Source organism: Balaenoptera physalus, assembly GCF_965194825.1.
Source record: "Balaenoptera physalus genome assembly, chromosome: 3".
Taxonomy (NCBI): domain Eukaryota; kingdom Metazoa; phylum Chordata; class Mammalia; order Artiodactyla; family Balaenopteridae; genus Balaenoptera; species Balaenoptera physalus.
Window position 1 is genome coordinate 128,265,511 of NC_138890.1, and position 18,135 is coordinate 128,283,645.

The following is an 18,135-nucleotide window of genomic DNA, read 5'->3' on the forward strand; positions in this document are numbered from 1 at the left end:
ACAAAATCTCTCCAAGCCTCAGATTTCTCAGATGTGAGATGGAAATAAAAATATTATTATCCATTGGGTTGTTGTGAGGAATTAAAATAATACATAAAATTTATATTGTTAAATATATTGTTATTATTAAAACCACTCAACAGATTTTGCTGAACTCAAGTGAATAAACTCTTTAAACTTTTAACATTATTCCATCACAGTTAAATTTAATGAAGCTAATGAAAAATCTGTCCTGCCTATTCATCAAAATAAAGTCTAGATTCTCTAATTAGGTTAGTCTAATTCTGGAAAAACTATATACATTCTACAGTTTGCACTTCCTTACTCTGGATTTTCGTTAAAAGTGGAAATGGTAATACCTATTTCAGCCACAAACCAAAAGATTTCACAAACTGCCCCTCCATTCTAGAGATCAGTCAAGTACATTCCACCTTCTACATTTTATAAATTTTCACAGGTTAATGACTTAAGACATAAAAACCATATTTTAATATAATGTATGTAGTCTCAAGTAACCAACTCACTTAATAACCTATTCCATACTTACTCAGGTGGCTGGTTTCAGTTACAGTATATTTTTAATAAGCTTCTGCAGAAAAAGTCATTTCCCACAATAATGATGACAGAAACTCATTGCATGGCATTAAGAACAAGTTCATTAAGGAAATGAAACAAAGGTAGTACATGATTATATGTAAAGTATTCCTGTTTCATTTTATGTATGAGTTAACAAAAACGGGAACCATAACAAATCAAAATTCTATCCTATGGTTAAGCAGAATAAAATTGCCTATTTTGAGAGAGAACAAAATTTAAGTTTCAACTGCCATTCACAGGTTTCTTTCTCCTTCTCCCAAATTATAGTATCAATACAACTTATTAAAGATTTAAAATAACAAAAATATTTATTTCAAAATCATCTGTTTGTTGAAAGTAATTCCATGAATGACTCAACTATGTACTATTTCATTTCGTATTCTTGAACATAATAAAATTTAATTCAGGGAAATAAATAAATAAAGTTTAAATACTACAAGACTTTTATAGACTCATTATTTCACGAAATTATTTCCAATCTTTATTTGGATAAAGACCTCCTTCAATTTAAGTAAATTGATTCTTACCTCCTGATTAAATTTATGTGCCATCTCATTAAGTAGTGAGGAAAAGAAACTAGTGTTTTGTAGCAGGACTCGACCCATAACGCCGAGATACGTTGACATCACTACAGGATACCTCTGTACAATTAAAATACAGCATATGTAAAACTGTGTTATGGTACAAGTATAAACAATTATAAACAATCATTGACAAAGTAACAATCAACAGGGATATGAAATAACAATATTCTTCTTTACACTGCTTCTTTAGAATGAACACCAATATTGCCTGAGTTCTAACTAAATATATACGTCATACAAAGTAATATATATGTATTATGTACATATTTATATGGATTATATATGTGAAGAAGAAATAATTTTCCAATGAATAAGGAAAATAATTAAAATAGAACCCTAGAATCCAATACTAACTTTACAAGCTTAAGAAAAATCTTACCTCCCCTTCTATAATACCTCTGAAAACACAGGGTAGAATTGGTTGAAACATTTGCGGGCTTAATACTGGGTTCACTTTAAGGGCATTTTCCACAACCTAAAAACCAAAATGACACATTGGTAATGCTTAATAATGCAAGTCACTGCTTTATGCAAAACATAGGTAAAGAAAACAATGTATTGAATATCACATATATACAAGTACATGAAGTATTCAGTATTCTAGACACACTTTTATAAGATAATCCATTAAAAATTACAATTCGATTTTAAGTATGTAGTATTTAGACACAGTTATACATCTTACATAGAATTATAATTAATCCCATTTTGATAACAGATATGTTGTTAATGTACTTATCTTTGCATTTTAAATAAACAACCCTTATAAAATGTTAATGTCTGTTTAATGTTTTATAATGTTTAATGTTTATTGTCTTATTGAGGCAATAAAAGGCACTTCAAAAGTATTTTAATAGTGAAAAGGGAAATCAGTAACAACTACACTCACTATCCAAAAATAAGTCTACATTTAAATTTATCCATAAATTGGATGGAAAAGGGCATGTTGCATATATACTACATATTTACTAAACGAGAAATAATCTTATTTTATTTATAATACAATCATACAGATTATTAACCATGCACATTGATTGTTACAGATGAAAATTTGAAACATAAATTACTTTTATCTGAGTGAGATGGGCTCCCTCTATAACAAACACAGGTAGCATGAAATTCAAACTGGGGTGGGATTTGTTTGTTTGTTTGTTTGTTCCAGGGTTTGGGGCGGGGGGCGGAGTGAGGAAGGCAGTGGTCAGAAAGCAGCAGTGAGGACCAACAAGAAATGTCCATACTTCTAGCCCCACTGCTTGCGGGGTAAGAATGAAAGCAGACACCATTTGAGAGGGTTGTGGGCAAGTACCAGTCTCAAGGCAGAGCCAGGTTTCCCTTAAAACGTCCAGCAATGTTTCTCAAGACTGACTATTGGCATTCTGAGTGGGACAAGTGTTTACTGTGCAGGACTATTCCACTTATCGAGGGGTTTTTAGCATCTCTGATCTCTGTTCATTATGTGCCAATGGCATGCTCCCAACACAGCAATAATCAAATACACCTCGTGCATTTCAAAACATTCTCAAGGTAAGCAAACAGTACAATGAATGACAACATCCTCTAATTTTGTGCAAGAAGTAAAAGGAATGTGCAAAGAAAAGTCTAAAAATACAAAAACTTTTACTGTGGGCCGAACACTATGCTATCTAATAAGAAATACAGGATAAAAGATATCACAGTTCCTGATTAAAAGCAACAGGAGATGATGAGATTCAGAACATGATTAAATCTGACCTCAGTAAGGTTTACTTTGTCAAAAAATTAGATTTGGAATAAAGAGGGGGAAGGTGTAGATAAGCTACCCAGAGGCAGATGTCACCAGACATTTTATCTACGAATGGAAAGTAAGGCCATCTGCTGATTGTTAGACACACTATAACTTCATTCCCTCCTAAAACCCCACTAAACTTATATAAAAAGATTTTAAAGGGAGGGGGAATAATTTTAAAAGGACAAAAGGAATGAGAGATGAATATTGGAAGGTACAAAGAAGAAATTCAAGAGGTAACTGACTTATCAGATGAGAGAAAGCTGAAATCTAAGGTTGCAATAGAGAAAGCTGAGAGCAACTCGATGCACATCAGATGTATCTTCTCCCTACCTCTCCCCACCAAAATCCACAAGAATTAGCAGAGCCATACACCTTTGGAAAGGAGGGTAAAGGTAAAGCTAAAAATAAGACAGGTTGGAAGTCTACTTAAGAAACAGATTGCCAGATATTCCCTAATCTGCATATTTGGGCAACTGACCTTCCCCCACCCCAGGAGAAGACAGTGTATTTTCTTTAAAGGGTCTAAAAGAGAGACTTTCCAGACTAAAAGGGCCCAGGAGTGCCTGGTACTATTAATTTAAAAACCCCTAAATCAAGGTACATCACTGTAAAATTTCAGAACACTAGGAAAAAGAAAAAGAAACTACAAGTTTGGGGAGGGGGAGCAAGGTGGGGGAGTCAGCATGGCTCTGAAAGAGACTTCTTCAAGAAAATTAAAGTAATAAAATCCTTATGGGTCAATGTGTCTGAACATATTAAACAGAGACAAGTGGCAGAGAACTCAGTGCACTTAAAAAATAACACTAAAAAAATTATTAACTCCAAAGATTACAGAAGTTTGTGCAGAAAAGGAAAAGTAATCACATACTTAAGATTCTGACTTTTAAAATGTAAATTCACTGAAACGTACCATTCAATACAATCCAGCTGTCATTATGCATTTTCTTTATATATAAAGGTACAGTGTGTAAAGGGTTCACTTATTTCAGAACTAAAATGGAGTCTTTGTATTCAAAAAGGTTAGGAACCATAGAAACGATGAGATCCGTTCTGAAAAATTATGCAGGAAAATGCCACTATCAGACTTGGAGGCAAGGACTGTGGATCAGAATCAAGAGAAAATCAGAAAGCAGAGCTGATCAGATATAAAAAACCAACTGAACAGCTGACCAAAGGTGAAGAAGTCTGGGATTACTCCTAGTTTTCACGTTTGGTCAATGGGTACAATCGTGATGCCATTAATAATAGTGAGGCTTCACTTTAGACATGGTGAACTTGAGAAACCTGTGGGAAAATCTGTATGGAATGGTCTTATTTCCACACACATAACACTCTATACAGTCCACTTTCTAGGGAAGGTATTGCAGTTGGGACCTAAAAGTCAGAGTTCAAATTATGACTATTTCCATAATGAAGAAGGTTCTTTCATAATGATCAGAATCCTACCAAACATTTTGATCAGCAGCACTGCTTTCACTTCTAAACAAGATTTTGAAAAATGCATCTAATGATTTCAGTGGTAGTAAACAATTTTGTATATTTTAAGTGAAATGCACGTATAGCCAGATGGCCAAACATGTCTAAGAAGGAAATAACACTAAAGACAACTAAAGCAATAACAGGTAGTTTATTAAAAGGTAATTTACAGATATTGAGAGAATTTAAATCATAACTTACTCTTCTTGGGGGGAATCATTATGTTCTCAGGGATTTTAACATGTTTGATATGTTTTAATCCACTTAGTTTAGTTTTGTTTTGATGCTCAAACTGTCCCATTATTAGGCAGTGGGAGCTCCTTCAAGTTGACTCTTGCATCGTTTTGACAAAATCCCACCTTCTCTTCCTTCCGGCACAAGGAGAGGTCCCCAGTTTATGTTGTGTCTCTCTTGCCCGAGCTCTGGAGTCAACCAGCAGGACACAGTATTTACAGACCATAATCTAGGTTCTGAGGTGCTCATTGCCACTGGATTGACACTGCTTCTAGGTCTTTGCTTACACAGATTTAGGAAATTTATTTTTCTCTTCCTGAGAAGTATATACCAGTAATTCACCAAATTCAATTTAAGACTATAGCATTTTATATAACTTCTTTAATAGTTCCATCCTTCTTCCCTTATATTGAAAAATCCCAGATTCTAATAACCTTAACTTATTTGCTTCTAACTGCTATGTACAAAAATGTCCACATATGTACATATGGGTTTCAAAATAATAATACCGATATTACTGATAACAATAACAATACTGAAAGCAATTTATAATTTCCTTATGTTTCTTTTTGTTCTAATGTTATATCTCACCAGGGAGGTACATGTAAAATACTATGTTACTTGAAATATTCTCAGATGACTTATGCCACCAACATAATAATAGTTAGATTCAAATGTTTCCTTTCTTTTATGTTTAGAACTACTTTTACTTTATTATTTTAGATCATGTGAAACATCTCTATAGCTTCAAACCCTAAAGTACAAAACATACATCCTGAAAGATCTAGATTGCATTCTCTGTCCCTCTTTCCCCTACATAACTACTTTTCTTAATTTGGTTTATTTTTCCATTGCTATCTATGCTGCACTCTTTAAATACAAGAAAACTCTAGACACTGTTCCTTGCTTAACTCTAAAACTGTATACAGAGGTCATCTTCATTCCTTTCTAAGGCTGCACAGTACTCCTCTGTGTGGCTGAATAAGTTGCAGTACCGCCTATCATCCAATCACCTATTACTAATTATTTTTATCAGCATTTTGCTATTACAAATAGAACTTCTTAACTTTACTTTCATTCCACCCCCTTTCTGAATATACCTGAAATAGTTTAGAAACAGACTATGTTTTTATAATATAATCCCTGTGAAAAATGTAGGCTTTTAGTTTGTGCCTTACACTCAAACAATTTTTTTGATTTAGGCTTACATTGCATACAAAGTGGTTAAGACCACGGATGCTTAAGTCAGAATGCCTATGTTTATAACATGGCTCCAATACTTACTAGTTGTGTGACCTGGGACAAGGTATTTATCTCTTTGTGATTTAATTTCTCATCTGTAAGAATGGGGAAAAGAACAGTACCACTGTCCCAGGTTTATGTGAGGATTAAATGAACTCTATGCTATGTGCTTAGAAATGTGTATCATATAGTAAATGCTAGTATTAGCTATAATTATTACAGAATAAATTATACCTTAAAAATATGCGTGCCATCTTAAATAAGGCTTATCACAGTGAATAAAACCAACATGGCTCACTACTGCTTAATAAGACCATGATAAAAAAGATGATTTGTAAACTCAAATTGGTATGTATACGTATGGATAAATTTCAAATTTAAAAAAAAGGTTAAATTTGAGTATTTTTAGAATATAATTGTATTCATCTAGATAACTTGTTCCGAGTCACAGAACACAATAAAGCCTATTTTTGCTCTGAAGGCAGGCATACTTATCTCTCTATCCAATTTTCATAACATTGTAATTTTCTGCTTCAAAGAACAAAGAAGTTGCTTCCAGATACTGTCAGAAATTAGTATAACAGTGACACTTAGTCAAAAATATATTAAAAATGTTATACTGCATACTATATTAAGAAACAGTATCTGAGAGGTATTAAAAAATGGAAAAAAAATGAGCCAATATTAAAAACTATTATAACTTTATTGGAACTCTGAGAATAGGAAAATGCCAAAAATGTTGAGAGTTCTCTCAGCTTTCAAGTACAAGCATAAAAGTACCATTATCCTAAAATATTCTTTTATATAAAAAAAAACACAAATAATTTATTCATGATAATTAGTATATTTCTAGTATTTAACATCCATTTAATAAACAATAAAATTCAGTTTCTGGGATTTCAAATCAAATACAGAGGTTTAGCTACAGCAATGTTATATAAAAATACAGTCTGAAATACATGTTATATAATTCAAGTATTTATATCCTATTTATGACCCCCTGGCTAGCTATACTTAGAAACTGGTTTAATGTGTAACGCATGTTAAATGTTACAAATATTTCAATGTATATTTGCATGGTAACTGATTTGTGCTGAATCATTCAATCAAAAAATATTAGGCACAACTGGGGGACAAATAATGACATTACCTTCTCTCAGTTCAAGGAAAAAGGAGAAGCAAATAGACCTCTTTCTAGTAAAATTGTAAGGGTAGTGTTGTACATTATATAGATTTGGAATTTTCCATAATAAAATTTTTAGAAGAGCATGTTATTTTGAAAAGAAAGAAAGAATTTAAAACAATTATTTTTAAAAAGCCAGCTGAGATAACATGATTCTGGAAAAATAGTAAAACTCTATCGCTGTGCAAATCATCTACTTAAGTTATAAAAAATTTAACTAATGTATTATTTTAAATAAACATTTATTTACAAGAGATGGTCAAAGGAAGAGTTCCCTGGTGGCCTGTTTTCCCCCAAAGGGAGATTAAATAATTAGACAACTATATAATTAGATTAAAATAGCCAACACTTGTATTAGCTGATTACATGTTAGGCAATGTTACAAGTGCTTTATACATATAAGGTCATGTAATCCTCACCACAACCTGAGGAAGTATGTAACATTTTTATCCCCATTTTACAGATGGAAAGCGAGGAACAGAGATTAACTGGTTCACCTCACACAGCTGTGAAGTAGCAGGGTTAATATTCTAACCCTAGCAGTTTTGCTTAAGTCACCTGCTAAGTTACACTAGGTCTAATTATTTTGTAAGAATATAATTTAAAACAAATAGTAAAAGAAAATAAATATTCTCCTTAGGACATATCCTAAAAACTTGCCTCATTTTTCAAATAAATTTCACAATCCCATTCCATATGACTCAGAAAAAGTTGTCTTTCAATAATTACTTTACTAATAATATTGCAGAAAAGCAGGAGGAAATAAACACTTTCAATTCAAATTTTTTCTGGTAGGTGTTTATAAACATAAGAAACAACCTTTTTTCATCACTTAGAATTTATAGATTATAATTTGTCACAGGGATTTCAGATAATATATAGTTACAGATTATTAAAAATCATAATAGTACAACACCTTATATAATAAATAAGAGAATTTAAGTCCAAAATGTACTCAAGAATGTATAAGTAACAGAGCTGGGTGTACAAAACCAAGGCACAGGTCAAGGAGAGAATAACATTCCAAATGCAGTTATTATTTACTAAACTTAGGATCATGGAAAAGCTTACAGTCTAGTAAAGGAGAAAAAGATAAAACACACACATACTGAAAAATCTACAAAGGCAACATCAAAATGACACGACAATTTTCTCTCAAATTTCTATCACTCCCACATTGCCAATCAGTTATTCCTCAAACAGAATTAAGTCCAAAGTATCAATTCCTTATATCCCTACTTTCAGAGAAGAAATTATCACCAAGGAAAAGATGAAGCTGAGATTCTGTAAGACAGATGGAAGTTCCTCAACATAATTATATATTGCCACTATATCAGTTTGGTAAGGGCATAAATGCAATAAAAATTCACAAAAACAGTTTAGCAAACAACATGTCTAACGTTACTTGCTTGTAAGCTTTGGAGCTAGAATACTTTGAAATCAGTACAGGTGAGGATTGATAGACACATGGCGGTAGACTAGGCCTCCAGTATCTGGGGTCTTGACAAGCCACACACACAGATTCCTGTTATTACTCCTTCAGAGCCCACAAGCTTCTCAGTAACAAGGGCATACATTCCCATCCTTTACCCCCTACTCTAAAAAAGAAACTGAAGAACCTATGAAATTAAAACCAGAGAGCTCTGCTGTATTTTCACTCTATATTTACCTACTTCTTAGTTTATAACAATATTTTGGAGTTAAGTTTCCATTGTGATTTCAAATATAAAACAGCAAATCAGAGAGTGTGAAAAATGTAATATGTGTGATAAATAATCTTTCTGGGAAAAATCAGAATTTACCAAAGAACTTTTTATTTCAACTCTTGTTAAAAGCCTTTACTTTACAAGATTTCTCTTCCAAAGTCTAAGACGACATTCTAATATAACTGAATCATTCTTAAATATCAACCTAAACATCTGTAAGATAGAATTCATTTAAAAATGAATACTGAGATGAATACTACTCAGTCCCCTCTCCCTCCTCAATAAGTGCAGATGTACTAATCATCCTGTAATGTTCCTCTGCCTCATACTGACAGGCATCAGGCAGCTCTGACAATCTTGTCTTTTTATCTGGAAACACCAAGGTCACATGCCAGTTTCTTACTCTCTTCACCTAACATTATATCTACAGCTTCAATCACTACCAGTCTTGCCAGCTCTCTTAAAAAACAAACTCTTGCCCCTTCTACATACGCTCTAGACTCAAAATCCCAATCTCCTGTATCATTCTGGCGCCACCTTCCTTTCTATTGGGTCACTTTCACCTACAAAATCTACTCAGATCAGATTTTCCTCACTGCCTCTCCACACACAAAAGCTATCTTTTTATTTTTTAACAGTAAATTCTTGTTATGGATTGACTTGTGCCCTGCCCCCTGCAAAAGATATGCTGAAGTCCTAATCCCAAGTACCTGTGAATGTGACCTTATGTGGAAATAGAATCTTTGTAGATATAATTAAGTTAAGATGAAGTTATTATGGTAGGCCCTTAATCCATTATGACTGGTGCCCTTATAAGAAGAGAAGACAAAGATACAAGGAGAATGTCATGTGACAATCGAGGCAGAGACTGGAGTGACGCATGTATAAGCCAAGGAAGCCAGAAATTGCTGGCCACCACCAGAAGCTAAGAGAAAGGCATGGAACAGATTCTCCCCTAGAGTCTTCAGAGAGAGTATGGCCCTGCCAACATCTTGATTTCAGACTTGTAGTTTCCAGAACTCTGTGAGAGAGATAATCACTATAAATATTATAAATTAGTTCCTGTTGTTTTAAGCCACCCAGGTTGTGATACTTTGTTATGGTAGCCCTAGGAAACAAATATAGTTCTTAATAATATAATCATTTTCTCATCACTTTATAATTTAACACTTCAGTAATCTGTTATATGAACCCCTCCAATTTATAGACACTAAAGGTTTTAAATAACACCCTTATCCCCACCCTCAACAGACAATTCTCACAGTATTCTCTGTGTTATTTTTGTTCACTTCTCTGCAGTATTTAACACTGTATTAATCTAATTCACCCTACTAGGATTGCCAGAATTAGCAAATAAAAGTACTGTTTTATCTGGTAACCCTAACCCTACCAAACATTTAAGACCCAGGTCCCATCTCAATTCTTTCTCCCTGAAAAATGTTCTCTGCAAAATGCTGGGTTAGATGACCACATCTATACTCCCAAAGTAACATAAAGCCAATGGACAGCAATGGCTCACACTAGAAAGTGCTCATGAAAATCACCTAGGGAACTTTTTAAAAAGAAATACTAACATCTTATGTCCTACCCAAATTTTCAAAAAGTTCACCAGGTAATCTGAGATACCTCTAATCCAAAACAACATAACACACTAAATATGGGCTGACTGTTTACCTGCCTCCTTCCCCCAGAAGAATGAATTACTCAAGAGCAGAAACTGTGGTTTTTCTATCACGTATGCCTACCAGAATGCACTGAATACCAGTAACAGGGGTTGGCAAACAATGCCCTTGGGCCAAATCTGAACAACTATATGATTCTGTAAATAAAGCATTTTTGGATACAGCCACAGTCATTAATTTACATACCATCTATGCCTGCTTTCAATCCACAACAAAACATATAAATAGTTGAGACAAAGACTGTATGGCCCACAAAACCTAAAACATTTACTAGCTGGTCCTTTACAGAAAAAGTTTGCTGACCCCTGACCTATATGGTGAATGACTGAATAATCAGTAATGATAGTAAATGCAACCAATTTGAAAATCAAATTAACATGCATATTAACACAGATATCTGGAGCTTTATATGTGCATACATGTGTATAATGTCCGAAGAACGGCACATAAAATAGTGTAATGCTTGAATAAGTGCCAACTGATGATTACTCTTACTGGTTATTATGAAAGACTTTACCACCTGCACAAACTTATACCCACTTAGTCCCCCAAAATGTACTATGGGTTGTTGCTATGATTATTGTGGTTAACACACTTCTTACAATGAATCTCTTTGGGCAAACACTTTTTCATTTCACTGGGAGGAAATCAAATTGTTTTTAGGATCTAAAGCAATGCCATAGTTTTCACACAAAAAAATGCTACTTGGTTAAGCTATAGTAACACTTCACCTAACCAGCTCTCATATCTGACTTAAAACATAGCTAAGAAATTAGAAACAAAAAAGAGATGCTTTAAAAAAAAAAAAAAAAGAGATGCTTTTAACAAGTACACCTTCTCACAAAATCCATACAAAATATGTGTGTGTGACACATACATGTGAAGATATATTTATATATACATTTATATTTAAATATATACATTTGATACTCCTTTATCTTTAATATATAGATATATAAACATACAACTCAGAGACTGTTGGTTCTTACTTATACACAATTATATACAATATATAAAGATAATATATAGTGATTCTATAAAGATATAATACATAAAGATTAACTCAGAGCCCATGGGTTCTTTTTTTGTTTGTAAGTTTTTTTTTTAATTGAGGTATAATTGACATATAACACTATATTAGTTTCAGGTATACAATATAATGACTCAACATTGGCTCTTAGTTATACACAGTCCATACAAACTTGGTACTCTAACTTCGAGAGCCGATCCAAATTAAAAGTACCAAATTATAGTGGGAATATTGTGTCCCAAAAGCAGGCTAACAAACTGGAGAGGTGAGAAGTATCAGATGTCACCAGGCTTTGGATAATTTATAAAAGTTTTAAAGCCTTGCTACAGAAAGTGAAATCTCAGGATGAGGGGGAACTTTGAGTGGGGTCCCATCAGCAGAAAGTTAGTTAGAAATGTGGAATCTGCATTTTAACAACATCCTCAGGTGATCTATATGCACAATCAAATTTGACACCCCTGGTCCAGAGGTATTAGACCAATTTAATACAGCTAAAAGAAAATATTCTGTCTAGAATTACTCTTCCCCTTCTTGCCCATCATCTAAACCCAAATGAAGGTCCAATTTCACAAAATACAGATGGAAAATTTACAACAATATTCATTAGAAAGATGACAGTACCTTTAGCACTTGAACTTGACCTTCTGTAGTAATTTCGTTTAGCAGTTCACAAAAGGACTGACATAGACCTACTGCATATGTCTGAAATTCAATGAAAAGTCAAAATATACATATGAATATATCTGCAATATCAAAAAAGGTATAAAATTAAATTGGGGACTCATTATACTCTATTTGAGAATTAGATACTAAAGCTCTAAGCATATAAAATTTCAATTAGAACTCTTTAGGAAATGTTTAAGAAATAAAAATACAGTTTATTGATATTCTAATTTTTGTAGAAATATAAGGATATATTTACATGTAGAGCATATTTTCTATGTTAAATAATTCATGAAACTACATCACATCTGCCCACAGTAGGCAATGTTTATGACGTTTTTCCCGCCTTAAAGTAATAAATCAATCTATTAAATTTTGAAAAGGTTTCAAAATAAGATTCCTGATTTCAAATAAGAAACAATCAAAATAATAACTATATAAATTTTTACAATGCAAAACCTACAACATACCTGTAAAAATTCTGTTGATGATAAAAAGATATAACCATTGATGATCTTAAAGCAGGTTCTGAGACTTTCTGAACTTAGTTCTGGCAAAATAATAATTTTTTTAAAAAGAACAAATTAATTCATTGTTCAAAATCAGTTTAAATGAAGTGACTTATTTAAAGCTAAGTTACATGCCCTTCTTTACAAATCTTTTCTGAATGCTATTCAGATGGCTAGTATATAAATATCTATCTAAAAACTGGCATTAACCTGTAACTTAATGCTTTCCCATATACCTCCCACTAGTTAAAACAACTTAGAAAATACTAAGCTCCCTTTTCTTTCCTTTCAGAAAATAACTACGTGATCCAACCGTGCATTTCAAACTAAATTTCTAGTACCAGCATGGCAAACGACATGCAACTGAATCATTTTACCATCATATTTTGATATCTGCTTAAATGGGTTCACTCAGTAAGCATTTACTGAGTGTCTATTGTGCTGGCACTGAACATGCTACCCTACGTACGAAAAGAGTCCCTGTTATACTCCGAAAATTATATTGTGTTTAGATATTCTCAATTCTTGGGCTTTGTTCTTCAAATCCACTCCTCTATGAAAAACCTACACATAAAAAATCTTCTTTAAAATGTTATTACCAGAATAGTATAGGAAAAGGATATTGTTTTTAATTATTCTTTTTCAAGTGCAAAGCAGAAAACTTGTTAAAATTGAAAATGATCAAATGTTTATGCAGTGTTATTTTACGTCTTATCACATACAATAATGATACAATAGAACACAGGTTACAGATGTATATAATTATACAGATCAAAACATGACCCCAAAATATCATGTATATCTGAAATCTTTCATTCTGTATTGCTACTATTTTAGAAATCGTATTCACTTGCAACAGGACAGATTAAAAAATGTTTCCTGGCAAAAGCGTAGGCCCTGGGTTCTTACCTAACTCACATCCTAGCAAAGTGAGAAGATATTCTATTCAGGTGAGAATTACCCATACACTTTCACAAGAAAATGACAATCCCACTCAAAGCTCAAAATGTGTTTTAAAGGCATTATTTTCTATACTTTAGGGATTTAACATATTAGTTTAAAATGAGAATGTAGAGGGGACAGAAACTAACCAACTTGTTACCATGCTAACGGAAGGCATAAAAAGAAATAATAAAGGCTGTCACCTAAATATTTTTCACAACAGAAGTAAGACAAAATCTCAGGATAAAGGGGCAGGCCATTACATTGGATAAAGTTATTCTTATGAACAATTCACATGTCCTTTTCTCCTCAAGGAGCAAGTCCAGTCAAGTCTAAACTTGTGCACACTGTTTAACAGACCAACAAGGAATAGCAGACTATTTGGCAACCACCGTTTTGGCAACCACCGTGATAAATAAGGCAGAGGGTCTACATTTAAGTGAGAACTTAGAATGGCTACATTCCAGGTATGTCAGTGAATATAATTTCTAAATCACTGCCATCTAAAATTTTATCAAGATCTGTGATGAAGGAGACAATATTTAAGAAAGATTGATTTTAAAAACCATAGTACCAGGACTTCCCTGGTGGCGCAGTGGTTAAGAATCTGCCTGCCAATGCAGGGGACACAGGTTCGAGGCCTGGTTCGGGAAGATCCCACGTGCCGCAGAGCAACTAAGCCTGTGTGCCACAACTACTGAGCCTGCACTCTAGAGCCCAGAAGCCACAACTACTGAGCCCGCGTGCCACAACTACTGAAGCCCGTGTGCCTAGAGCCCGTGCTCTGCAACAAGAGAAACCACCGCAATGAGAAGCCCACGCACCGCAATGAAGAGTAGCCCCCGCTCGCCGCAACTAGAGAAAGCCTGCATGCAGCAACGAAGACCCAACACAGCCAAAAATAAATAAATTTATTTTAAAAATTAAAAAAAAACCTAAAAATAAAAACCATAGTAGCCATCTCTTCTTATATTTTAAAAGCTATTTCTAGATTAACTGATATAAGCAAATAAGCAATTAGGTCACTTCATACTGTTTTCCATGCCTCCATCATGCCAAGGACAACTTTTACTAAATTTCCTAAGGCATGCTATCATCAGCAAATATTAAATACTGATAGTAAAAAAAAAAGTCCTAAAATTAATAAATTTATCTATTTTAAAGTATATTGAACATTGTTCATTATATCCATGAGTTCCCAGTAAGACTGCGATAAAAAATTATTGTCTGGTCCTACAACAGATCTGTATTTATTTTCAGCCCTGTGAATAATTTAATTCAAATGTTCTCAACCATGGGCAATTCTGCCCCCTAGGGGACATCTGGCAATGTCTGGAAACTCTGGTTATTAAAACTAGCATCTAGTGGGTTAGGCTAAAGATGCTATTAAGCTTCCTACAATGCTCTAAACAGTCCCTCACAAGAAAGAATTACATGGCCCAAAATGTCAACAATTTTGAAAACCCCTAACTTAAGTGATCAAGTTTTTCTTTCATAGACGGAGAGCTCTGATTCAACGCTGTAACCCATCCAAGTATCTAGTTATGCTGTGTGCACATATGATTTATATTTATTAGTCTAATTATAATTTATATTCCATTCCTCTCTGTTTTTCTCTATTCTTTGGCTCTTATTTTTAATTTCTACTTTCATGTTACATTTTACTTATTCTTTTTAATCATACTATTTGATGTTTATGTTTGGAAATGAAACTATAGTAGTTTCTTCTTTTATTTCAAATTCTGATAAAATATGAAGGCTAAAATGTGTAAAATAGCCTACACATCATCAAGATGTCAGGTGGGGAAAAGTTCCTTCCGAATTAGAAAAATTTCGTTGGTCAAGGAACATTAGCTTGGCACTTACAACAACATGGACAAGAGTCAGTCAGGTGTTTATCTTTTAAGTAATGAGAATACTGAGAAAATTAATACCATAAAAAAGATATAAAGGATTTAAAAAATAAGCCTTTAGAACTAAATTATTAGAATTAGTTATAGCCTATGGTTCTACTTAAAGTATCTCCAGTTCTACTTACATTTGGGGAGAAGGATATGAAATGAATTTTAGCCTTGGATTTATTCACACCTAATTAACATATCCTAAAAATCATTAACTTAAACACCAATATTGTTGGTTTTATGTGTTTTAAATGAAAATGAGAAACTTCCAGCCAGTAGCTTTATTTCTACTTGGAAAAAAATAATAGCTATCATACTCATTAAATAAATGTTTAAAAATCACTGATCTAATAGGAAAAAATGTTTTCACCTTTAAGAAAAGTGAGTATTCATTTCGATCTATATTCTTAAAAGATTAAAATAAATATTCTGGTTATACTTCAAAATAAATTTTAAAGCTCAACTGAAAGAATGTATATGCAAAAAGCTACACATCAAACAATATTAATTAGTTGCACAATACTCAAAACAAAAATAAAGGTAATACTGATGTCAAGGTATACTAAACATTCACAGATATAATTTGTATACAGAATTTCTTCGGGCTTCCCTGGTGGCGCAGTGGTTGAGAGTCTGCCTGCCAATGCAGGGGACATGGGTTCGAGCCCTGTCTTCCCTGGTCTGGGAAGATCCCACATGCCGTGGAGCAACTGGGCCCGTGAGCCACAACTACTGAGCCTGCGCGTCTGGAGCCTGTGCTCCGCAACGAGAGGCCGCGACAGTGAGAGGCCCGCGCACCGCGATGAAGAGTGGCCCCCGCTTGCCACAACTAGAGAAAGCCCTCGCACAGAAACGAAGACCCAACACAGCCCAAAATAAATAATAAATAAATAATAAATAAATTAAAAAAAAAAAAAAGAATTTCTTCATATTATTAACTAACAAATCCTACAGAGCCAGTGGTTCAGTATTTTTTCTTTTAAAATAGCAATAATGTTGACAGTAATAGTAGTAATAAATATAATTACAAAACACTTAAATGGTGCTTACTATGTGCCAGACATTGTTCTAAACACGTAAAAGTCCTTATTGATTTATAAGGACTATGCATCAACTACAAAGCTTTCTATGGTAAAACTGTACTTTAGTACCTACCTAAAACTACACTCAAAATAGTGTCATATGGTTATAGGAGGGTTAGTTATGTGCTTTTTTTTTCAGTCTCTTCTTCCTGGCTACCAATCTTCTCTCCCACCACGTTGTAAAGGCCAGGCAGGCTGAATTCGCAGTGGAATACAAAGGTGAAGTGAAATCACCTTGTGAAGTTACCCATATGTGAAAATGGCTGAATCCTGTTCATGACTAAGTTGATAATGGGCCTGGTCGAGGTTTCCATTCTCAGGGCAAGTATATAAAGAAGCACTGTGGATTACCCAGAATGGTACTGTATATTGTCTCCAAGTTAGGTAGACTAGAACTAAATGGTCTTCACCAAGAGTAAAAGAAAGTAAAAGGACTTTTCCTATTCTCTTTCTCTATGATATCTTAGCTACAAAACTTTCCCTAGGAGACTAGCAATAAGCGACTGGTCTATTGCCACTGCCTTCATGTTTGAAAATTTCTTCCATAATTTTATGGGGATGCTAGATGATAAAACATCAAATGGCTTTTTATTAGAAAACAGATGGCATCTTGGTATTATCTGAGGTCTAATTTATTCTGAAGAATGGGGTAGAAGAACAACAACAAAAAATCAGAAAACACGAAGGACTAATCACATTATCTATAGCCCCCATGATCATCCAGCAAATGAAGACAGATGTTTTTTATTTTTATTTTTTTAATAAGCTTATTTATTTTATTTATTTATTTTTAATTTTTGGCTGTGTTGAGTCTTCGTTGCTGCACACGGGCTTTCTCTAGTTGTGGCGAGCAGGGGCTACTCTTCGTTGCTGTGCGCAGGCTTCTCATTGTGGTGGCTCCTCTTGTTGCGGAGCACAGGCTCTAGGCGTGCGGGCTTCAGTAGTTGTGGCACATGGGCTCAGTAGTTGTGGCTCGCAGGCTCTAGAGCGCAGGCTCAGTACTTGCGGCGCACAGGCTTAGTTGCTCTACGGCATGTGGTATCTTCCCAGACCAGGGCTCAAACCCGTGTCCCCTACACTGGCAGGCGGATTCTTAACCACTGCACCACCAGGGAAGCCCAACAGATGTTTTTAAATCAGCTATAATTATGTTTTAGTCCACACTTGTTGATTTTATCAAAGAATGTGTCTACCTTTCTGGCGCATCATTATACCTCAGTAATACTTTCCCTCTAATAAAACTGCTCACTACAAGTAAGTTCTCAGAAAAAATAATTTTGAGATATTGCCATAATAAGTATGCCTTTTTTCCTAGTTTTTTCCTACATGAATGCCCTCTCCTGATAATATTAAACTATTCAGTCAGTATACCCAAAGTTCTAATGAAGGAATTAAAGATGCTTCATGGGTGAGTCTTAGAGAGTGGGAACTCTGAATGGAATAAATGTAAATAATTTTTACATTTTGTAAATAAACGATTTTTTTAAATGGCAGTAATTTGCAGACTGAAAAAGAAGCAAAGGGCCAGTAAATAGC

The 18,135-nt window shown here is 33.9% G+C and overlaps 1 protein-coding gene across 6 annotated transcripts in view; it reads right to left on the reverse strand.

Annotated features, from left to right (window-relative positions):
- Positions 1-18,135, reverse strand: part of IPO11 (importin 11) — a 239,983-nt gene that overhangs the window by 124,976 nt on the left and 96,872 nt on the right. For all 6 annotated transcript variants that reach the window (XR_014262244.1, XM_082457116.1, XM_082457118.1 and 3 more), the window contains 4 exons: positions 12,636-12,715; positions 12,124-12,204; positions 1,561-1,656; positions 1,125-1,238 (listed from right to left, as the gene is read on the reverse strand). Coding sequence is in view for 5 of the 6 variants with exons in the window: in XM_082457116.1 (XP_082313242.1) it covers positions 1,125-1,238; positions 1,561-1,656; positions 12,124-12,204; positions 12,636-12,715 (371 nt within the window). In the remaining variant the exon portion in view is untranslated. The remainder of the gene's footprint in view (positions 1-1,124; positions 1,239-1,560; positions 1,657-12,123; positions 12,205-12,635; positions 12,716-18,135) is intronic.